The sequence below is a fragment of the Haliotis asinina genome, chromosome 5, assembly GCF_037392515.1.
Source record: "Haliotis asinina isolate JCU_RB_2024 chromosome 5, JCU_Hal_asi_v2, whole genome shotgun sequence".
Lineage (NCBI taxonomy): Eukaryota > Metazoa > Mollusca > Gastropoda > Lepetellida > Haliotidae > Haliotis > Haliotis asinina.
This window is the reverse complement of record NC_090284.1, coordinates 60,193,007-60,218,941: the sequence shown is the minus strand read 5'-3', so window position 1 is coordinate 60,218,941 and position 25,935 is coordinate 60,193,007. Positions and strand designations below refer to the sequence as shown.

The 25,935-nt window shown below is 40.6% G+C and overlaps 1 protein-coding gene across 1 annotated transcript in view; it reads right to left on the bottom strand.

The window, feature by feature from the left end:
• LOC137284955 (acrosin-like) overlaps positions 1–21,672 on the bottom strand; it is a 38,462-nt gene extending 16,790 nt beyond the window's left edge. The window contains exons 1-2 of the mRNA XM_067817038.1: positions 21,168–21,672; positions 11,931–12,522 (exon numbers count right to left, since the gene is read on the bottom strand). Of these exons, the coding sequence (XP_067673139.1) occupies positions 11,931–12,522; positions 21,168–21,239 (664 nt within the window). The 5' untranslated portion in view covers positions 21,240–21,672. The remainder of the gene's footprint in view (positions 1–11,930; positions 12,523–21,167) is intronic.
• Between the last annotated feature and the right edge of the window lie 4,263 nt (positions 21,673–25,935).

Here is a 25,935-nt window from a genome sequence, read left to right as displayed (position 1 = left end):
GACTTGTGTAAGAATACCGTAGTCCTTCAAAATCGAGTACATTAATTTTGAAATTGATGGTCAAGATACATCTTAGAGTGAATTTCTTCAAGGGCATATAAATTGTACATATTAAGGCATGTTGTGAAGTGGTACTAACATGTAATCTGTGTTAGGTCTCGTTGCCAACAGTGGCAAGCGCCAGAAACGATACATGTAGGTTATCACGCGAGTGCGTTTGGGGATGGTTAATATCCTGCATTGGGAATAAACATTGTATTTAGCGAGCCTTGGCGATATTTATCATACGATGCCATTCTTACTTTAAAATTTAACAATATGTGCTTTCATTTGCCACAGATCATGAAACTAAACTTCCTGATATGTGCCCGCATATCTGTGACGTCGGAAATATGTGTGTAGTAATACGTTTTCAGTTAAACTTTTGAACAATAATTATAATGTTCGTGAGGCATTTTGCAAGCGCACCCGTCAACCGACAAAGTGTCAAACAGTTCATTCGAGATTTTCCTGGCTGCTGTCTGAGTCAATGATTGCAAGATACATGCGTTTCGGTGCAGGTGAAGTCGTAATCAGTCCCATCTATCATTAGGAGACAACTATTTTCTCTCATCAAGGCCGTACCGTAACCACGACCGTCGATCTGGACACGATCGCCGATAGGTGGGCGTGACGCAGTTTACAGTGTGAAAGTAGTCCCTAAAATTTGCATATGACCTCTCTAATTTGCATCGGTATCCGTATATGACCCCAACGGATACCGAAAAAATCCTTTGGCATCATCCCGCCGAGAACACTACACATCGTATGATATATGTTGATATCCAGTGCCTATACTGAGACAGGGTCATGTAGACAAACAGTGTGGACGGCGCCTAGTTTGAAACGGTCGGTGACTGTGCAGGGAGATACACATGTCTGTGACAACACTGAGATATAGGGGCCCTTGACTACAATAAGATAGTATTTACGCAGGTCTGTGACTACGCCGGCTTGGCAGTAGGGAAAATAAGGTGGTTCAGGGACTGTGAAGCAGACTAACGTCCTTGGCAATACTGAGCTATAGAGGCTCTTGCATGACTATACTGCATGAGCTATAGAGGTCCTTGACTACAATGAACTAAACGTGTCCTTGCATGACTATACTGCCTGAGCTATATACAGGTCCTTGACTACAATGAGCTGAAGAGGTCCTTGCATGACTATACTGCATGGGCTAAAGAGGTCCTTGCTTGACTATACTGCATGAGCTATATACAGGTCCTTGACTACAATGAGCTGAAGATGTCCTTGCATGATTATACTGCATGAGCTATATAGAGGTCCTTGACTACAATGAGCTAAAGAGGTCCTTGCATGACTATACTGCATGAGCTATATACGGGTCCTTGACTACAATGAGTTAAAGAGGTCCTTCCATGACTATACTGCATGAGCTAAAGAGGTACTTGCATGACTATACTGCATGAGCTAAAGAGGTCTTTGCATGACTATACTGCATGAGCTATATACAGGTCCTTGACTACAGACGTCAGTATTCAATTTGTCAGCTGCTGAGATACGCATGTGCATGTAATGTTGCTAAGTATAGCTTGACTCTCTGACCGAGGAGACAGAATGAATACCTAAAGACAGTGCTTCCTGCACGCGATGTCTGTAGGCTGGTGTGACAGCTTCCTAATATCCGACAAATCTAAAAGTTCATTTTCAGTTGCCTTTTGTCTTCAAAAGCATCTTTAAGATAAATGCCAACTCCATGCGTATAGTACAACGCAAAGACTTCCGTTTTGTTTCGTCAAATGTTTGAGTTACGTGAATAGGTGCACGGGGGAAGAAAATCTGCCATCTTGTCTCAATGTGATTCTCATTGAAGCCGAAAATAACCTCAAGTTGAAATTGCTGTCGAACTTCAAAGCTGCTGGTGTTTAGAGCTCATAACCGCGCCTGAGGCTCCGGTCTGGTCTCAATCCGCCCCCGCCGCTATAATGTTCCTATAACACGCGGTGTGTGGAGCTTACAGGAGATTACCCGACCATTATTTACACTCCACCAATGGGTCTCGCGGCTTTGCTTGAGTAATGTCGCCTAACCCGTTAACACGATGTTGTCGGATTCCTATCATATACAGATCGGGTCAAATATGACTTGTCCATGACATTTACTGGGACGTTGTCGCGACGGAATCGCCGAAGGCTCTGACTTATTTTGGTCCAGATCTTTCCTTATTATGAGATAATATCCTCGGCAGGGTTTGCCGGTAAAAAATAAGCCATGCGTTTCGAGGATTTCCTTATCGATCATTGATTTGAATTTTTCTCGGGTTTATTCTAAACATGGTCATTACCGTGACCTAATAGCTTAAAACATCTAGTTAAATGTCAGAGTAACACAATATATGATTGAACGAACTTTTGTAGTCGTCGTCATATTATCAAATCATAACAACGCCGTCAAACTGTTCTAAATCAAGTGAGTGTCTCTTTAAATTTCTGCATTACAGAATCCCTAGATAAAACACAGGCGTCAGTCTACGACTTAACTTGTAAAAATAAAGCTAAAATCGATCGTCTATGACAGGACATGGAACATCAAAGTGCTTCAGGCGACAAACTAAACAGGGATAATACACAATGATTACGAGTGATTGTTGCTTCATCAGCGATATTGTACCTTTAGCTATTCGTGGAAACGAATATATGTACTCAGCAATGTTCTAGCTATATGACGGCGGTCTGTAAATAATCGAGTCTGGATCAGACAATCCAGTGATCAACAGCTTGATCCATGATACATGTCAAACAAGTCAGAGAGCCTGATCACCTGATCCCCCGTTAGTCACCTCTTACGACAAACATAGTCGAGTTTTGTAAGTAAGTGTATATATGTAAGTATATATGTGTAGGAAAGTGAATGGGTGGGGTTTCCGCCGATTTATAGGTCTCCAAGCAATATCACGGCGGAGGACACCAGAAATGGGCTTCACACATTGCACCCATGAGGGAAATCAAACTCTGGCCTTCGACGGGACGAGCGAACTCTTTAACCACTAGGTTACCCCGTCACTCCTACAATATATGTAAGTTTCAGTTGTTTACTGCAAGTTACGACACTATGTGCGGTAGATTGCGGTAATGTTCAATTCGGCTTAATGTCGACCCCAACCCCTGTTGCCAATCCCCATGCCTGTCAAGTATTATACTCCTGTTCGTGTGTGTGTGTGCGTGTGTGCGTGTGTGCGTGTGTATGTGTGTGTGCGCGCGTGCGTATGTGTGTGCGCGTGTGTGTGTGTGTGTGCGTGTAATGGGGTTTGCAGGTAGGACATGACATGCCTGGTCACTTTAGATCCATTGTTACGAGTGTGTTTCCTGTAATTTGTTTTTTATATTGATAGTTATTATTGGGTCACAATGGTTAGAGTTTTGAGTGATAGTAATTATGGGTGACATTTCGTATTACGATAATAGTATGTTAGCGGCATGCCGTTTAAGGTAGCGCTTTAGAGTTGCTTCCCTTTAGGCGGTCTTCATCATGTGAGTATATGTTTTTGACTGTTGGTAAACATGAACCCGATAGCGAAGGTTCCATCTTTCGCTGGAATTCTCAAGAATCAATGACTGTGTATATAAAGGCTGGTTGTTGTGCTATATATTGCTCGTTCCGAGGGGATTTCTTCTACCTATTGTCACGGCAAATTATTAACCATAACACCATTCACATATTTATACGACTCTTTTGCATTTTTGGCATGGAATATGTGCTGTGATATACAGCGGCAATATTCCTTGACGTTCACAGATCATATGGTCCCTTTTTTGGAGTTCAAATTTTGGTATTTGTATTCTGTGATGTAGTCGTTTCTAAGCGAAATCAAAGGACCTCTATTAAGTTTGCCATCAGTCAGAACAGCTCCTAACATATTCGCGCGGGAAATTGATTTAAAGTGTGCCCAGTAATCATCTTAATCCATACGCAGGGTTTCTCTCACACAAAAGATTATTAACTTAACTTGCTAATGCCAGACAAAAATCTGGATTCTCTGACAAAAATGTTCCGTAGGAGTAATATGAAAATTAACGAGGAATATTAATTATGTCAATGTGTGTGTGAGTGAGTGAGTCTAGTTTTAGCCGCCTTTAGCAATTTTTAATCAATATACATACGACATTATGATAATGCACTGTACTCGTAGGTGGTCACTATGAAACACTGTTTACCACCACACTCGTTTACCCACAAGTTTTGTCGGCGAGCGTACACAACTCTCTACAGAGGCATACTTGAACCAGCGTGCACAAGATGGCAGACACACTTGACACGCAGCGAAACTGAGTTCGTGGGGACATGACAAGACACGAAGAATTTATTGACAGCAGTCTAACACGCGATAATATAAAAAGTCGACACGTCGAATAATCGACACTTCACAGAGGCATAACTGACAGGTGTCTAACACACGACGCTACACGTAGGTGCAATTGACGACCGTCTAACATACGACACTACACAGGGCCGAACTCGGGTATCGTACAGGCCACAACACTAAGAACAGGCTGTATAGTCTGGCTTCATACCGTCACTATGTCATACAGTAAATCATTAACACATGCATATGATATGTTTGCAGAAGGGGTTTTGTTGCCCTTACGTACTCAGATAATGCCCAGGCACGTATTCGAACTGTTCTGAGACAAACAAAATGCTAGTATTAGGCGTATAGCAGCGTTCCATGTTAGTAACATCCCCACTGAGTTGGCAGTACTCACCATCAGTATTTCAGAGACCGTATCGCATGTCGTTGATGATAACACAAGAAGAAACTACCATCAAACATGAACTCTCGATACGAGATGTCAAATTCACAGCTTGTGAACCTCATCAAGTTACCTTGAAATGACCCCGCGATCTTACATATCTCCCGCATATACTCTTCAGGCGCATGGGAGAGAGATCGTATCGTGAGGGGTGAAGATTTGTCTTACTTTATATAGTTGTTATGGTCGACATGTCCAGGAAACATGGTGGTGATAGAAGCCCACCCTGCGCAACCCCGCTCCAGGAAACACGTTGTAAGTGATGACTCTTCGAGATAGGTGCTTGTCTAGAGGCTGATAAACCGTTTATGCTCATTGGCGCAGATTAGAAATAAAACACTGAAACTAGATAGAGGATGTGCAGGTTTACCACTTTGTGGGCTGTTACAGAATTGAAGGACCGTATCTTCGTGCCGATAGCGTGTTTTAATACTATTAGTTTATCGTGTTGGTGTATCGCCGGGGGTCACTCTCTTCACTAATTTAGATCTACATCTCAGACTAGAGGCTGAGGTATGCCAGGACGCCTGCAGTACCTTCCTAGAGCTTGATTTAATCGTAGTGATTATTCTCTAGATTTTGAAGAAAGACAATGAACGCTGTTCACAGTGTGCCATATCTCCTCATAAGATAATGTTTCAAAATCATTTTCAGGGTAAAGTATCATTAAATCTCTCGATACCAGGATATCTGTTTTAGTTGGAATTAAGTTGGTTAGTAGGTTTATTGTTTAACTTAGCAATACCCCAGCTACTTGTCGGCGGACTGCAAATGACCGCGTCTGGATCAGACAATCCAGTGACGCATTAACCACGTCAGTCACTCTGACAGCCTGATTCCATTAGTCTTTTCTAACGTCAAGCATGGGTTGCACAAGAACCATTCTAATCTTAATCTTCTTCTGTTGGAGTATGAGGAGTTTGAGGATTGTGTCTCTGAAGTTTCATTACGCTTCTTTACTTGTCACGTGTTAACGTATTGCTACTATGTTCGTTTAAACACATATGTATACATGTATACATATACATGGTATACTCCTGCGCTAGGCATATTTGCTCAGAAATTGGCAGATGTTATAGCTGCCCAATGCATGCTGTCACTTTTAAATAAGTACATCCAATAATTACGATTCATTTTAACAACAGACAGTGTTTTGTGGTAGAAGCACATAAATTAGCCAACATAATCATAATTATGCTTATGATATTACAAGAAAAGGAGAAAACAATTCTGTCAGTCCCCTTGAATCTGTTGTATCATAAGTTGTTATTTACTTGATATCTTTCGATGGCTGTATACAAAGTACAACCCGTGGGGTGTGTTTTGGCAAGAAAGCTGTTCCTAGTCTGGTATTTGTAGGCTGTGGAACAGGTACTAAAACACCCGACATGACAACGACATGAGGGAGTGAGTGAGTTTAGCTTTACGCAGAACACACCGACATTCCAGCTATAGGACGGCAGTCTGTAAATAATCGCCTGGACCAGACAATCCAGTGATCAACAGTTTGAGCATCGATCAGCGCAATTGGGAACCGATGACGTGTCAACCAAGTCAGCGAGCCTGAACACCCGATCCTGTTAGTCGCCTCTTACGACAAGCATGGTCGCCTTTTATTGCTAGCATAGATTGCTGAAGGCCTAGTCTACTCCGGATTTTCAACGGATCGACATCTGTGAGCACAGGTTCAGATGATTCGATACAAGTTTCTAGGAAACGTCAAGTTCAAGCAGCAAGTCAAATAGCTCTTCATCAGAGAACTGGAGCGCAATTTACCAAGAATGCTAGAAATTGTCTTTATACCTGTAGCTCATCTAAATTCTTGAAGGCTGAGGTTGTGCCGCCTTTCCAAATCGACATCAAGTGATGGACACTGGTGTCCGGCGTCGATGGAATGAACGTCAAACTTGTGTCGACCTTAGAATTTTAGACATTTGGTGGTGGGTCGGTTATGGTGTGGTGAAGCAATAAAGTGTTGAAGTGTTGGTTACTGGACATTACTATCGGAACAGCCTCGGGTGCCCCGTCTTTCAGGAATCGTAAGAGCTCATCTTCAACATCAGTTGCAATGGACCCAGACCATTACCCGTTTGAACACTTTTAGAACATGCTGGAAAGAAGAGTGTTGGTCAAAGTCGTTGGATGAACTTGGCTAGGCGCTGCACGAGTGGAACAACCTCTCAATTTGCCATTGGGAGATAAATACGCCTCGTCTAGCGAATGATCGTGGCGTGTGAAAAACTGCCGATTCCCAAATGAAACCCCCTACCACCTGTCATACTTCAGCCCTGGCTGTTATGTGTCTCCAAGTCGTTCACTAAAACCATGTGAACCATACATATACAAGTATGTAAAATCCAATTAAATCCGTATATTTTTAAGAGTATCATCATGGTAAATTTGTGAGGAAGTGATGAAGGTACATTATCAGGAAGTGATGAAGGTACATTATCAGGAAGTGATGAAGGTACATTATGTATGTGGACTGTACATGCTTAATTCATTGAATAAATTACCGGAAACAAGAAAAGTAGGATACATATTCGTGAAAAAAATATGCAGAGACTCTTAAATGCACTATTCTATGAAGGAATGCATTTAAAGAAACACGCACCAGTAATGATTACGTATATGACAAGTCATGATCTCTTTGACAAACTCGATAACTAAGTACACCATATCTTTCAATAACATTAAACTGGTAAATAGTTCAAGAACAGAGCAATGCTGACATACATGCATGCATGCATGCATACATACATACATACATACATACATACGTACATACATACATACATACGTACATACAAACGTACATACATACATACTTACATACATACTTACATACATACATACAAACGTACATACAAACGTACATACAGTGTTCCCAGAAATTATTGAGAAAATCTTTGTTTTTTTTCTAATGATGCTAAGATTGGAAAAAGGGCTTTCACTATGCACTAAGCATACTAAATAAGGGAGACAACTCTTGAAGGCTTAGAAGGCAGCTCATTACGTCAAGAGTTATCTCCCTTGTCTGAGCAGACGGCTTCCTGTGTTGACATGGCAGAATTTACAGCAAGAGAGAAAAGAAAGCTCATTCTAGATGATTTTGAAAGGGGTGAGGCTGATGCTAAAGTGTTAGCTTGTAGACATGGTATTCCTCTGTCTACAGTATACAGAACTTTGAAGAATATTCAAACAGGAACCGGGATAGAGCACAAAGCAGTGGCAGGTCGGCCTAGGAAATTCAGTGTTGTGGATCGCCGAAGACTTGGGCAGATTGTGAGAAGGGGCAAATTGAAAAGTGTTGAGAACATCAGAAGTGAAATGATTAGCAGAGGAAGTCCTCAGGTATGCAGTGAAACAGTTAGGCAGGAATTACAGAGACTTAATTGGGTGAAAAAACGTGGAATTCCCTCGCCGTTGATGAAAGATGCACAAAAGGAAAAAGGTGTCGGGCTCATGGAAATCAAGATTGGGATAATGTTTTCTTTTCGGATGAAAGTTCTGTTTGGCTTTTCCCTAATTGTGTGCAAATTTGGACCAAAGATACTGTCAAACCTATCTACCAGCGACCAAAACATAGCCCGAAGTTTCACATGTGGGGTGGCATATCGGCGGAATGACGCCATTGTGTGTTTTCACGGGAAACTTGACAAAAGAAAGATACGTTGACATTCTAAATGGTCACCTTCTTCCGACAGCACAAACATTGTATGAAGATGATTGGATTTTCCAGCATGATAATGACCCAAAACACACTGCGCGCTACACAAAACAGTGGTTGTCGGGCGAAAATGTTCAAGTTTTAGACTGGCCCAGTTACAGCCCAGACCTAAACCCAATTGAGAATGTGTGGGGAGTCATGAAGGACAGAATAAACCAAAAGGGACTGAGAAATATTGAAGATATGAAGGCCGAGGTGGTCCAATATTGGGATACCCTGTCACACGATTACCTACAAACTTTGATGGGTAGTGTGCCTAGGCGTATTCAGGCATGCATTGCTGAGCGAGGAGGTCTAACAAAGTACTAAAACAAGACTGAGACTGTAAAAGGATGATGTTTTAACATGTTTATGTAAGTAAAACGCTAGAAGTTAATAAACGTAATGAGTTACATGACGCAACATGATTCTCAATAATTTCTGGGAATACTACACATACATACATACATACATACATACATACATACATACATACAAACGTACATACATCCATACATCCATCCATCCATCCATCCATCCATCCATCCATACATACATACATACATACATACATACAAACGTACATACATACATACATACATACATACATACATGCATACATACAAACGTACGTACATACATACATACATACATACAAACGTACATACATACATACATACATACATACATACATACATACATACATACATACATACATACAAACGTACGTACATACATACATACATACATACATACATACATAGATACATACATACATACATACATGCATGCATACAAACGTACGTACATACATACATACATACATACATACATACATACATACATACATACATACATACATACATACATACATACATACATACATACATACATACATACATACAAACGTACATACATACATACGTACATACAAACGTACATACATACATACTTACATACTTACATACATACTTACACACAAACGTACATACAAACGTACATACATACATGCATACATACATACATACATACATACAAACGTACGTACATACATACATACATACAAACGTACATACATACATACATACATACATACATACATACATACATACATACGTACATACGTACATACAAACGTACATACAAACGTACATACATACATACTTACATACATACTTACATACATACTTACAAACGTACATACAAACGTACATACATACATACATACATACATACATATATACATACATGCATACATACATACATGCATACATACATACATACATACAAACGTACATACATACATACATACAAACGTACGTACATACGTACATACATACATACATACATACATACATACATACATACATACATACATACATACATACATACATACATACATGCATACATACGAATTTGCTCTGGGAACAAATATGGGCCAAGATTAAACCGTCCTTCTCTACCACCACATCACTTGTATTCCACTTGTCAGGAAGAACGTATGCGACATTTTGCCTTACATCAGATAGGTTCTCGCTAGTCTAAATAACGTTACGGTGATAGGGGAAACAGGAAATATGAACGGTATTTTGGAAAGATGCTGCATATTTATTCTACAGATTCCAGTATCATGTGTGTGTAAGAGTTGCCGTAGTAGAAATAAAGTGAAAAAGGGATGTTTTAACTTTCTCCTATTACGCTTCCAAACGTTTTCATAACATTGTGCACGTTAGATGCCATGATCGCAAACTTTTGCTGAGTAGAACTAGAAAACCTTGGAAGTCAGCGCATGGACCATGTCTGACTTGAGATCTAGAAGCAGACAGTTTATTTTCATTTCGAACATAAAACAGTTTAGGGAATAGGATGTCATCTATCAGTGCTTTATTTCAAATAGCATTAAAGAAGAATGTAATTAAGAAATGATATTAATACTTTAATCTATTGAGATTAAAGACTGCCTTCTTTTAAACTTGAAGAACTAATGTTTATGTCGTTAAAGCTAACGATTTGTGACTTTAGCGCTGCAATTATTCGCATCAAAGAAATACTTAACATTCAGAATGGATTAGGTTGGAATGTGTACTTTTTCGTTATTCCATAGCTACGTCGACTAACATTCGTGAAACCCACATCGACAATAATATCCGACTCTTCCGATGCATTTCTATACACAAATCATAAAACTGCAGTGAAATTAAAAGAGAAATAAAAAAACAAGAAATAAGTATTGACTTTCAGATCTGACTGTTACGGGTGCTACGCTTAGGGAGTACATCAAACATAAGAATTTCTTCTTTCCGGACCTTTTTTAGACTGTGTAACGGTACCCTTGGATCTAACTTCGGCTTTTTTTTCTTACATTGTTCTGTGTTTAAAGAGGATTTTGCGTACGATTCTCCGTGCATACATTAATCATCAATTAGTTTTCATATTGGCAACCGATAACAACTTTCCTTCTATCATTTGGAAAAATGTCATCTCTAAATCGAGGAGTAATACTGGATATGGCACAAAATAAGAAGGGGATTGCTCATCTAAATTAATGATGAAAACCAATAAAATGCATTGCTTCTTTCGGCTGATAATCGACACGGATTATTGTCTAGCTCTGACGCTGATATTTGATTTTATATATACGGAACACTGACAATGTAATGTTATCGTTCCATGATGGTCAGCTAGTCAATTACTCTTTAATGATTTACGTTTATAAGCATGACAAAAATCAGACGAGGGGGCAGCCTCATCTATTTCACTTTTACATCTATATGGAGCGGTTGGGTAGCCTAGTCGTTCAAGCGCTCCCTCGTCACGCCGAGGACCAGTGTTCGATATCCCACATGAACACAATGTGTGAAGGTATTTTCTGGTGTACCCTACTGTGATATTGCTCGGATATTGCTAACAGCGGCGTAAAACTCACTCAATCACTCAATTTTCAGCGACGGAAAATGTTCCTCAACAATCTTTTGCAAGTGTGATATCTTCAACATTCGCTCAATATACAGCAATGTTCCAGCACTTCCAATCTTTGATGTATAAACGTCACAACATGCATGTGATGTACAAATAATCTTGGTCTTTCCACGGCGATCAACAAAGGACCTACGGCTCTAAATGAAGGATTGTATGATTAGCGTTGCCAACGCCTTCCATGATGGCGATACACTTATCTGTTTTGACCTTACCATATCTTCCCCTGTCTTAGTCTGGCAAAAACTGACATTCACAATAAAACATCATTTACTGCAGGCCAGAAGGACAATTACTAATTTAACACAAAATTTACATGTCACTGGCAACCGCTATCGAACACTGGCCATACGTTAGGTTGACGGTTGAAGGTGGGTTAGTTGGGACGTTGCGTTTCATTTTAAGTTTTTAAATGAACTATTTACCACACTTACTTTTCTTCTTTTTCTTCAGGGATGGTCGAGACACTTTGGATTTCGGTTTTGAAACGGTGGCAACTGTCGTTGTATTTTCACTGTTTGCGTCAGCTACTGTCGACTTAATAAAATAACGTCTTTCACAACGACTGCCTGCAGCGCTGCAACGTCTTTCTTCTTGGATATAACTCTTACTGCAAACGCTGTGCACGGCACATTTTCGCGTTCGCCTCTGCTTGCACGTGCGTGAACATGCTCCCCACTCCGTCCAAGAGTCGTAGAGGAGGTCGTACAGCAGTTGTTCAATATAGCGATTTCGACGCCGGAAGCCGTAAACTTGATACGACAAAACGGAACAACCTCCCCGACGTCGTTTGCATATTCTCTTCTCCTTCAGCCACGTCTTCCCGCAGTGCTGTTGCCGTCGGCATCGTCGCACTCGGGTTTGTTCACATTTTCGGTTGCACGTGGACCACCTAGACCAGGGGCTGTAGTATTCACACAGGATATTGTCTATTCCCCCGTCACCCTTGTGAACGTAGTTTGTGCTATTTAAAGTCGGGGTTGGAGTCGTGTTGTTTGGTTCAACGCCTTCTTCACGCACCGACACCTGTAATTATAGGAAAGGTGTAAACAATATTGTGTGTAATGTTTATTTTGCATGTCAGACTTTCCTTGCTGCAAATAGAAAATATCTTTAACGCATCTTGGTATCAGAATAGCTGCTAATTGGCAGGTTTCACAGATGATTGTAACGTGTGGTACCAACATTCGTACCACTCCGTCTGGCTTTTGTTTCTCATTTTCAGTATTTAAACATTCCTGCACGTCAGCATTAGAGATAAACCGGTATTGTTCACACGTTTTTGCCATTCTGAAATAAACTGTTTAGAATACCCAATTGATAAAGCATGAAAGTCTCACGTAACTCGTCCGGTATTTTAACAGTGCACTTCCGTTTCTTCTTCGACATCCGGGTGCGAACCCAAAGCTCCCAGCATGGCAAAAAGGTCTCACACCTTAGGTATCAACATTTACTAATCATCTCTAGACCCACAAAAGTGCAATGTCGAGAGTTCACGAAGGACGCATGTTGCTGCATACCTATTCTGGCGTTACAGATCTACATCTAAGAAGTCAATTGGCAGCCATTCTGCTGACATAACGCACTTCGTGACCTATAGAATCAGGCGGAGTTCCCGAAGGGGTGACCAAAATGGATCATGGAATCTGTTTACATCCGTAAAACAAACATACCCATCTGTGGTTGCATTGGTTGTCATGTGTCGAACATGTTAAAAAGTATTCATACTCTTAGCATAACTTGCATAAACCTACTTAAATCTGTGTAGAAAGAATTCTGTTTGTTTAGTCATTTAATGAAAGAGCGTGAAAAGTAAGTTAAATGTTCATTTCCGCCATGCCTGGTCTTTTCCCAAGCACCCGGTGTTATCACTGAGGTATCTGTGCTATACAGTATTCTCTAACGTTGGCGTTTCATGAGGTCCCTCTTTCGGAGTTCAAATTTGGGAATGTGTTTTGTGTGATGTTGTTTCTGAGCGAATTCAAAGTCACTGTATGGGCTCCTCACCGATGCCACACACACATCAATCAGGATTTTCTGACAAAACTGTGACAAAAATAACGAGGAATATTATACCAGTGAGTGGGTGAGTTAGTTTAGATTTGCGCCACTTCTAGCGAAATCACTACGGGGGACACCCTCAGTGGGCTTCACACATTGTGCCCTTGTGGGGAATCGAACCCGGGTCTTCGGTCTGACGAGCGAACGCTTTAACCACTATGCTAGCCCGCCGCTCGTACCAAAGTGTGAAATCTCACGAGTTACCGAATATCTAAACTGGTTACCACGGTACCCTTTCAGCACTTGATGGGGCAAGTGGGTTATCTGATCTCCATTGAGGGCACCCAGTGATCTTACACGTCAAAAGTTTGATTCCGAATATGTGTACACTGATGTTAAGCTGAACCCTTCATCATGATATGGCTTGACTTCTTATCACATCGGTCAGCAACCCTTTATTACATGCTCAGTGAGGGATACTTCAACGGACAGCGATACCTTTGCTGAAGACCTGATCATTACCCCTCAAGTAGTTAAGTAGCGGTAATAACATCCTTTGCACCGCCTATGATCGTATCCGTTAAAGTTATATTCCAAGTTATGTTACCAAAAGGGTGTTTTCCTAGATCGAGTTCTTTAAACTCAGTTTAGAGCACCACGTCATTTAAACACAACACTGTCTGCAACCTGATGACCTGTTAACCTATCTGGACCGGATATGTATTTTTCAGTTGTGTCAGATGTATGCGAATAATGGACTGGCATGGTTTAATGGGAGTCACACCGACCCTTTGGGTTGAGGTCAGATGGTATCATCAGCCTACACGAGAGGCATTCAGGAAGGGTTGCAATTAAACCAAGTCTTCGAAATTTAACGCGGTTATAAGGTTAATTTTAGGTGAATATCCTTAACATAGACCATTGAGAAGAGAGCGATAAATCAAATATGTCCTTTGCCTGGTTTTGAAGGGACTTCTTTACTGTTATGTGATATACGGGCGGCTGCAATATTGTGTCTTTGGACAAAAGGACGTCTTCGTGATTTAGGCCCTGATACTAATGGAGTCAGGTCGGGCCATTTAACACAGGGGTTAGTTGTGGAGGTTAATGTGTCATATATAATCATCACACGTTACACGAAGCCCACACAATACCAACAGATGATTATAACGTGAAGGGTTAAAGCAGGGATTTAATAGTCAACACAAAGTGTCTTTACTTGCAGTGGCGCTGACACGCATGGCGAGGGTTAATCCCATGTGACAAAGTGTTATGCAGTGTACATGAAGCCAACGCTTTGTACATTTATCGTTTGTAGATGTACAATGTCATCATGTTCATTTAAACTGCTATGAATACACTTGTTACTGTCACTGCTGTTACTACTACTACTACTACTACTACTACTACTACTACTACTACTACTGCTGCTGCTGCTGCTGCTGCAGCTGCCGCTTCTGCTACTACTACAAATTAGATGCTGCTATTACTACAACTACTGCTACTACTAATCCTGTTGTTATTGCAGCTGCTGCTGCTGCTGCTACTACTACTACTACTACTACTACTACTACTACTACTACTACTACTACTACTACTACTACTACTACTACTTCTTCTACTGCTACCACTAGTTTTTGAGTGGCATATTCTAGAAGTTGCGGGTATAAAACAGCTAACAGTCTGCTTCAACTGTTGTAGCCCGGGGTGCTAGTGGAGGTTAGAGGTAAAAGCGGTCGCTTGTCACATAGAAGATCCGGGTTTGATTCCCTACATGGATACAATCTGTGAAACAATATCTAGTATCCCTTCCTGTTACCTGGCTTAAATATTGCTGAACGTCTCGTTAAACGATACTAACTCATCCCGTCAATAGACATGTGAACAAGAGTCTAACGACTCTTGACATTTTCGTAAGGAAGTATTCCACTGCACATGGACGACACACGATGGGATCTGGTGGAGTATTTCCCAATATGAAGAGAAACTTGACTATTTCAAGTATGCAACATTGCTTTTATCATACAGTCTTACAAACAGAAAGCAAATGAAAGATGTGCCTTAACTGATTATTACATCGTATTACGCCTATGTGTGAGTGAAAGAGTGTGGTTTTACACGGCTTTTAACGATACTTCAGCAAATACGACGGGGGAACATCACAATTTGGCTAATACATTGTTGCTATGTATAAGCTTGACCTCATTACAGGTATACACTTTCAGGCAACCAGACAGCTACCCGGCTACATCAGATCTTGGAGTTGCTGTAAATATCGCATTACTGTAAATGAATTATACCTAAATATCATATCTGCCTACCAATGTTGTAGCCACGGGTTGTTCACCGGACTGTCCGGTCCAGACTCATCTTACACACCGACGCCATATAGCAGGAATAGCGTGGCGTTAAACAAACAAACTGACCAGTTGTACACAATAACCACAAAACCACGAATTAAACTTCATGTCATTACAATGTGGTACAGATGACGGACATTTTATCAAATAATTTCACATATTCAGATCACGAAAGACGTAGGTGACGTTAACGGCTGTGACTACATGGAGATGGGCGTGACAACGTAAGACGCTATCCGCTCGTCACTGGTCCTGATATGAACACGTTGGCCAGGTCATGTATACACAATCAATATTTGGAATGATTCATACACGCTTATGAATGGAACCCCATGACTCCGGCAACTTAATAAATCGAGAAGCTATGTAGAGCCTAGCTTTTATAGATCCTTTTATCAGCCATGCTTTAGATTGAGTCCAGATTTATTTCCACACTAACACTTCCTGGTTGTATGGGATTGGGGAAGACTGCATTCCAGGGAGGAACTGAATGAAAGGCCTCAGTCATCGTTGAAGGAACGTGTGTATTTATAACCGCTGCGGAAAAGAACTATTATATGACTCGTTTTCTTACAATTTTATACATCGTATTTGTCATTAGTCACGGTGTATGATAATATACACAAGAAGGAGTGTCTATCGAACAGTATTAAAGAGTAAAAGAATTTTTATGTTGAGTTAATGTAAACAACATTCAACTTGACTTACAGAGGACCGTCTGGGCCAACACCTTAGTTATCAAATACAAAGTATATATGATTCATGTTCGACGCATTGTGTAGGAGTCAATAGATATACAACTCTCGTTTGTAGTAAGATTCTAAATCTGATAGATCGGATTATCTTTCTCTGTGTCTTCGAGTCTCTGCTAATATTGCTCATTATATCAACCACTGACGTGTCAGACACAGTTTACATGTTGATACCTACAAGGGTATGCATTACTTAAAACGCCAACAAGCACCATGACCTTGTGTGACGTTATTCATCAATGTACTTTTCCAGGCGATTACCATAGTATGAAGCACGGGGTAACAACATAAGTTACGCACAGCAAATAACTCCGTGACGTGACTGTTTTATTGCTATAAAATCCCACGTTGTTTTTCTTGATTTTTTTGTTCCATACTGCAGACCATTTACGTGTGCCTGTTCACATATCACAAAATCTTGCGTCATGATTCTAATTGTTTGATCGGCATCCTCAATGTTGGCGAATGAAAAACAACTTAATGGCAGACAACTTGTTATTATTGCATAGAGTGACGTTTCGATGTCGGTTGTTTCATCAAGCTAAAACTGAATACAGTTGGATTCATTCTGTTACGTACCGAATACGTAAGACACCCAGGGACAATTCCTGGCAGAACAGCACCAACACAACTCCAATATCATCGACTATACTTCGGTGTTAAAGGTCACATACAACGTAAAACACAACTTTGCAGATTCTGATACCTTCCGGTATGCACCTACCGAAACAAATCATCAAACCAAATCATTCGACCTATAAAGTTGACCAAAAAAAACAAAAAAAAAACAAAATAAAAAACGCAATCAAAAGAAAAAAAAGAAAAAGCCCGCGAAATCGGAGTCCAACCGATTCACTAAATCTCTACTGAGATGATTTTTGATTGGATCGAACACAAATTCAGAGATCATATCTTTACAAAACCAAACATCTCTGTATATTCATTCTTCATGGATACCAACTTCTTCTAGTGTATATGATTTTGTTGGACAAGAGTATATGAACCAACACTGAAACGACGCATCAAGTACAATAAAAATTGTTGTCCATAAAGAATCTTACTTTCTTGTGACTCGCCATACTTCTAATATTCCCATCAAACAGATCACCTTTCTGTACACACAATGATTCCTCAGCGTATCAGCAAATGAACCAGCCAATCGCACACCCACCCTCCATGACTGGGAGGGTGGGAAGTAAGCCCAAGTACAAAGTATTGCACTTTTGAAACGCATTTGCACGCTTTTGATTTTGTTTATTTGCTTTTTACAAGCAGCAATGCATATTATATGTCATGAATAAGTGATAACTGTGTTTTTATTATGTTTGATTTTTTGGGGTTTGCATTTGACCTTTATGCTCTTCTATCTGGTAAACATTCGTCTCAACCTGCCATTACGATTACGATTGGGTCTCCTTCTGTCAAGTTCAGGTATGTTCAGAATACTGTAGTACAAATTGACACATTGCTGACGGCGGCCTAAAACAACATCTACTCACCTTTCAATCGTGACAGATTTATTTATGTGATTTCAGACTCATACACCTAAAACACTGCTGTTCAGTGGTGATATGCCACACATTCATACACATTCATGACTCCATATATCAGAGAACACTGCGTAAACAATCAAGGGTATTTTGCTCAACAATTCATGCTGTGACATATCATCGTTACATTCACGCTACATGTACGTGATACGGCCTGTTGTAGTGAACCACTGTGCCCATTGTAACATGTACGATAGTTTGTCTCACAGTCCTTATTTTCCCTAGTGTCTATAACCCTCTCTGCAAGCTTCTCTCATAGCCCTAAATAAGGCAAATCTAGATTTGTCCAGGATCTCCCGGTTCTCTTGGGCTACTTTTCGATTTAAATGGGTTTATTTGTCATATCAATATACTATATCCCCAGTGGGTAAACGTTAGACTGAATCTATGACACAATCTGGGAGCAGCGGGGGGCGACATACAACATAAGCCAAAGAAACTGGAAGATATATCATGTTCATGCGCTCCTTGACACATGCATCAACGAGGGGTGTCCTTTTCACCGCTATCTACATCTACCGCTAACATCAGTATCAAAGATCACATTCATTGCATGCACATCAGCTACTGACTGCATGTTTTGCAATACCATATGTAGTGGTAAACCCAGCGTGTAATTTGGGTCCGTATGAATGAAGACACTAACTATGCATGGAAAGAACATGCCAGATGCTATATGCCTGAAAGTACATCCAACCCCTTTTCCGTTCCCGAACACTCACTAAGCTAGCTTACTCCACTTGGCTCTGCAATGTACATAGCAATAACAATCATTACAGCGCTCCATGGAATTCTCCCCATCTTGTGTTAAGGGAATTGCGACAATATAAACAGAGAAGAAGAACCATGGCCGCAGTAACCAGACTTACGTCATTGACGGTCGACTCTCATCAGCGCATGGAGATAATATCATCACTACGTGTGCTCGGCGTACGTATTAGACACACCAGATATTATAATGGATGGCTTTGTTGAGCTCTCTGACTCCTTTTGAAAGGTAATGTGAAGCTAGCGCACATCCAAATAGTTTTGTGATAAAACAAAGGTAGTGAAATGTTCACCTTGATGTACACCTATTTGAAACGTTTGTTTGTTGTTTAACGCCGCACTTAACAAACAAACAAGCATTTCTAATATTAGAAATGTAGTATAAGTACCATAACAGTCTGCTAAGAAGAACATTTACACGTTCCTAGTGAAAGGTGAGTGTCACCTTTGGTGTGAATATATTTAGAACATGCATATCGATAATAAACCGATAACAATTTATTCTGACAAGGAATGTAATCTGTTATTTCATCAAAACACATTTCTGAATAAATTACACCGTTTTCAGAAGCAAAGGCGGTCCACAAAATTGAACAACGATGTTTCAGAAATAACACAAATGAGCCTATGTGACATGTGGTATTTACATTACAAGTTTATAACCTATTTATGCGCCCTACATAACTCCTCACGCAGTTGGAACCATGTGTGTTGTGTGTTGGGATCCTTCAAGTACACACTGTTACATTCAAACCTCTCTTTGTATTGGAACAATGGGGATAATTGCAACAGCTTGGAGGAGGGGGATATTATTCTTTGAGATTAGCCTAAAGAGCTATACAATTCAGAGTGAGATGTTTTTAAAAACCGGTTGATAGCATTATACTACACAGGACGAGATGTCGTTGTACATGTTTCTTTTACCGGAGTTCTATTACTTTAAAATGCCGTAGCGTCTACAGACGAATGTTTCAGACTCGTTATATTTAACTGGGTCAGTAGCACAAGAAGTTGAAGTATATGTGTGAATAACAAATAACATATTCACCTGACGAAGGGGCAAGGAGTAACCCAGAAACGTTGTGACATGGATTAATAGTTGTCCTGCATATTTTTTATTCTACTTTAATGCCAACTTCTAAATGCCTTTCAAGAATCTCATCATATAAAAACAACTTTAATCAACACCGATATAGCGTGAACCTACAACCTCATATGAAAATGAAAACTTGTCAACAAGTCACATGATATACGAAAGGTACTGAGACGTATAGGTATATACTTACAAGCGATAAGAAACGTGTATTATTCATATCAGCCTATAATCAATTTCATGCAACCAATGAACTTAAATGTAAAACAAATGTATAAAGAAATTTACACATGCATTAATTAGTTATCAATTCTTTCAAATAGTTTTTTTGTGATATGAAGCAGGTGTATTGTCAGTGAACATTGGCCCTTATTCACAGTAAGTAAGAAGTAAGCGTTTTACTTGAAAATATGCACTTTGTGCCTTTAAGTGACCTTAACAGTAATTACGACACAGAGTGCTGTTATTACTGCACGTCAGCTCCCGTATCGAGCTGGGACCATTTATTCGGGCTATATGTCTTTAACAACTTTTCCCCATGGGTAACTTGTATCCTAGATAGCGGATAGTGGGTCATGTTTATCTGTCTAACCACAAGTTAAGTTGAGAAAATGTTTTGTTCAGAGAGTGTATATGTATATGCCTGTGAGAGTACGTGGCTTGGCTGTCCACTACACTCGCACAGTGACTGTTTACAACCTGTGAGAGTACGTGGCTTGGCTCTCCACTACCCTCGCACAGTGACTGTTTACAACCTGTGAGAGTACGTGGCTTGGCTCTCCACTACACTCGCACAGTGACTGTTTACAACCTGTGAGAGTTATAGTACAGCTTCGTTTTTTATCGGTCTGTTCTCTCGCTACTCAATCACTCTGGCTTAGGGCAATTTCTTTAAGACAAACGTCTACATTTCACATGTTAATACAATAACGGAAAATTGTTTGAAGGAATTTTGTTAAATAGAAACACAACAGACTCATTACAGAAACATATTGACACAGATGAGACGCTAGTGACGTAACGCTTAATACACATTTCAGACACCCACTTAGTAAACAATTGAAATGCACATCAATACTTCGTGTGATAGATATTAATTGCCCCCAAATCGGTTTTATATTTTAGAATAAAAACGCAAATTACTCACAGTTGAAGATCCTTCCGAAGTGACAATAATCGCCATGGTTAGAATTACCGCCAGATCAAGTAACGAGCACATGGTGATGTAGTGTTGACCGGTTGTCGGTTGTTGTATAAGTATCTACGTTTAGGGACTACAGCTTGGATGTAGAGCCCTGAGGTAAATCTACAACAGTTTCTGAAGATGAGTCTAAGCACAGTGGGCTTTCATCACTGTGCTTCACCAGGCTAACACTCCTCTTATAAGAGTGACAGTGACACAAGCAACACATCGGGTCAGGGCAATAATTGACGCCCCACCGTTGAGAGGAGAGGGTTACGCCGGTTGCAATAACTCGTTGTCGGACAGACGGCCACACAGGTTCATTCACAACCTTCGGTGCATCTAAGTGCGGCGGCTCGAGGAGGGTGTGAGGGGGCTGTGCTAATGCTGATACGAATCTTACGCGTAATAGTTTTACGCGAAGGCGGAAACAGTTGTGACGTTTCGACGGAGCCCAAGTGTGTCACACAACGACTCATCAATGCATTTGTCAGATCACGTGGGATTGGGACGACATCGATGAAAGGAGTGGGCTCCATATGCGGTGTTGGACGTTGTGGAGGTGGGTCTTGGTACAACAGTCTACCGTTGACTCCGCCCTGTTGTCACAGTTGCTGTGGACATTCCTCGCCGTCAACTCATGCTGGTATCAACGCGGAGTGAGTTTCTCTCGGGGTAGTCATTGATCGGAAGGATTTTGCTTCGATCATCGTTTCAGCATTAGATGCAGTCTCCTTGCACAAGAATATAATATTTTCTCTATTGGTACAATTCCTTTATTTTAATGTTAAATAACTATTTCTCAGCGAGATACGTATATTATTGGACTGATGCCTTAAGAATTCATGCATTCTATCCAAGACTGCTAAGTTTTAATGTTTGTGTGCAAGCATAGCGTTTTGAAGATAACATCCTAGACGATATTTTGAGAGACACGAGGGGCATACGTGAGGGCAGAAAGTATATTTATGAAAGGTAAATAAATATTGTATTTATCTTCAGTGTTTATTGTATGGCGGGCAATCACCTCTCCATGTCACTAAGATGAAAATAGCTCAAATCTTGTGAAATCAAAATGTTTATTTGTAGCATCGCATATTCACACATATTAGACAATTATCAACACAAACAAAAACCCACATTATGTTTTATGTTCTGCACAAGAAGGAATGTCTTTTGCAAAAGCAAAATTGTGGTTGTGTGATTTTATTTACATATCAGTTTAACATACTCGGTTTAACTGCGAATGCAGTAAACATTTGGACGCCCTGCGGCACTGTCACTGTTTTATCTCGTAAACATTTCATCTGTCCGCATTAGCAATGATAAATGTTATCAAATGTTTACACTACTTCTTGCGCTGTTGCTAATACAATAAAGGGTGAAATACTCGGACGTAGACGTCTTTCCAGCCAACATCAACACCGAAATGACGTCATCATTGAGTGACGAAATATTTTTCTGTCAGAGAAACTGATAATTAAAGTTAATTTTAAGTCACTATTGTAACGTGAAAAACAACATGACCAGTGCATGTGCCAGTCCATATATCAGTATCAGACGGAAGTGTTACCGATGGGATTTCTGTACACCCCGTACATTGAGACTATGTGGGTGCGGATGGGTTCAAGTGAATGGGTGAGTGTATCGTTGAGAACTTTGTTTCAAATGCTGAGATATGTTGCATAAGAACTGTTCCCCAATGCCCCCTGCAACATTGTTTGGAATAGCAAGAACGTATCTGAAGGCAAAGTCTTGGAAACGTTTTACCTGACAAGAGAAGGATATTTAGAAGACAAACGTTCAGGTTGTTAGAATCTTGACCCACGTGTATGTTCCAAGACACCATGTTTATGTGTGCGTGCACGCGTGTGTGTCTATATTCAACGCATTATCTGACGGGTACAAAAATGAACACCAAATATAAATTTCCCATGTCTGTATATATCGCTCATGATTTGCGCGGATAGCACAGAGTACGGACAAAAATACCCAAAAGTGGGTGACCACGTGACACAGCTGCAGTGCAGGACAGATTCATACGGTTGTCACTTACATGTCTTGCTCAACGCTGCCACATCTCAAACTACAACAACACCAGGATTGCTTAGGAATTCAGCCTAACAATACGCGTCTACGCGCCGCAGGTATTCGCCCGAGACGACTACTTCGAGGCGTCATCCTGACTGATCAGCCTAGTCGGCTGTAACGTCAGTGGTGTCAAGGGCAAGGAAGACTTGTTTGGTTTACTGACGTATTTCACGTATTTTGTTCTCCGGACAGACGAAAGACGTCGTGTTTACAGGCATCATGTTGAACATCATAATCGAAAACTGCATAAAGGAAGCGGAGAGGTTTGATGTTTGAAAGTGTAATGCTAAGGCCGGACAGCCTTCTGCTATACCAGGTGAACACGTGATACACGTCCAGGTCAATTTTACTGCACGTTACACAAATGAAATTCTTCGGGCACGTGCTTTTCCTGTTAGAAAGTAACCAAAAGTCCTTTTACAACACAATGCCCGGCCTTACACTGTCAGACTACCGACGGCCTTCTTGAAGAACCGCAATATCCAATAAGCACCATGATACTCAAGGTTTTCAGATCGAAACCCTGTCGAACATGGGATGCTCTTGGTGAACGTCTGTGATCACGTCAGCAACAGTTACAGACCCTCCAACAGTTGACACAAGCACTCCACAATTCGAAATCCGATTGCTAAATGGGGCCACGATGCCAGGCAGTTCTGGACGACCTTCACCTTGACATTCGACTGTCTTGTGCCTAGCACGATGAACCTTGGTTGTTTACAAATGACGTGCCAAGTTTGAAACATGCATTATGATCTACTGTTTATTTATATAAAATATAAAACATTCATCCATAAACCGCTTTTGTATTTTTATGAAAAATGATTAAGTGGATGGGGCGTTAAGAAAACCTGCCAAGAGACCATCTCGCCCCTTAGTTGATATCGGATTTTCAGACATTCTTACTGGACTGAACCATGTTATTTCAACTAAACTGGATTTTTGCATGTTCATATGATGTCAGTGTTCGTATTGTCTGGTCCAAGATCTGATTTTTACCTACCGCTGAAATGCGTCTCTGCGCTTGTGGTGTCAAAACAAACGCCATGATCCCTCTGTAGGTGACCTTGACAGTCTTGTTAGTATCTATATGGGTTATAAACAGCGTGTTCACTCACACATCAAAAGCAGAGAAACATATCAATGTAATAACCGTAAAAGCTGAGGAAGCACTCGCGGGGGTCACACAACATTACTGACAGGTATTACGGACAAATGGTTGGTTGGGTAGCCTAGTGGTTAATGTGTTCCCTCATCACGCCGATGGCCAGGGTTCGATTGCCAACATGGGTAAAATGTTTAAAGGCCATGTCTAGTGTTCGACTTTGCTGGAATATTGCTAAAAGCGACTTAAAACTAAACTTACTCACCCACTAAGGGCAACGTCTGGGTGAGGAGAGGTTCTATACATCGTGTGTTGGTAGCTCTGTAGCTTGACGTGACCTGACAGTGCATTGGTCTGACTGTAGCATACCTGACCTGAGTACACTAAGACCCACAAAGTCTCGCTGACATTAACGCCACGCATGTTTGTATATAACAGCAGTAAAATTACCTAGTTTGATAACGCGACCTACTTTTCTGATGACATAAGAACTTGGTGATAACTGTTGCTTAAAAAACCCCAAGAAACGCCTTAGCATTTGACCAGGGTATCTTAGAGGCGTCGTGCCTTCTCACTCCAAAACGACCCTTTGTTAACTGAAAACGCATTGATCCACAGACATTTCACAACAAAAACGATTGCCATGCAAATCATAAATTTACTTTTCTGTATTTCTGCGTCTCTAGTTATATATCAAAGTCGAGGAATTGTCATAAACTCCCGATCACGCCTTTCACCCCAAGATCTCTCTCTAAACGAAGTGTACAATTTTATGGATGTGTAAGTCAGGTTTACTGCGTGAAGAGACGTTCCGTTGTACATTCTTCCTCTATTACCAAAGTGGATAACTCTGATATCCTGCTTCATAACGGTTTAAGAATGTGTACTGAAACTCAGTTAAAGGCAACAAACCAAGCTGTTATCAATAACGTTGTGTTCTTCTTTGCGCTCACATGGTAACTGAAGGTGGTTTATAATGGGTACAAGTATATGTACGCAGTGTTTCCAGGTTTTGCTAGCCAGTCGGCCTGAAAGTCTCCAGTCCATAAAATAATTCACTTGTCCGAACTTTGCATATGGACACGGGTTTCATCACACAGCTGATGTGATGGACACGTCAGCCATTCCTAATCCTGCATGATTTATGTGTATTATTACTTAAAAAGTCGGAGAAGGTGATATATTTACACAAAAATGACCCCATGGAAATTCACAAGCCAGTCTGACCAGTGACTGCCTAGATTTACTGGCCCGACTGGATTTTAACTAGCCACGAACTAGCGAGTCAGTGGTTATTACGCACACTGTCTGTGCGTCGATATTCTAGAATATGTTGGACAGAAGGAAATCACTGACTAATGGTATTACTTCTCGAGCCATCCATATTCAGTGACACGGAAACCCCGCCTTTAAGAAGATTTCTATTGGTCAGAGCTTAATGGAACGCGCATCTCAGTCATTTCGTTGGGAAGTGACCTGCAGTTGTAGAGGAAAATCATTTAAATGATTTCAAGCATAACAAATACTTTAAAAACA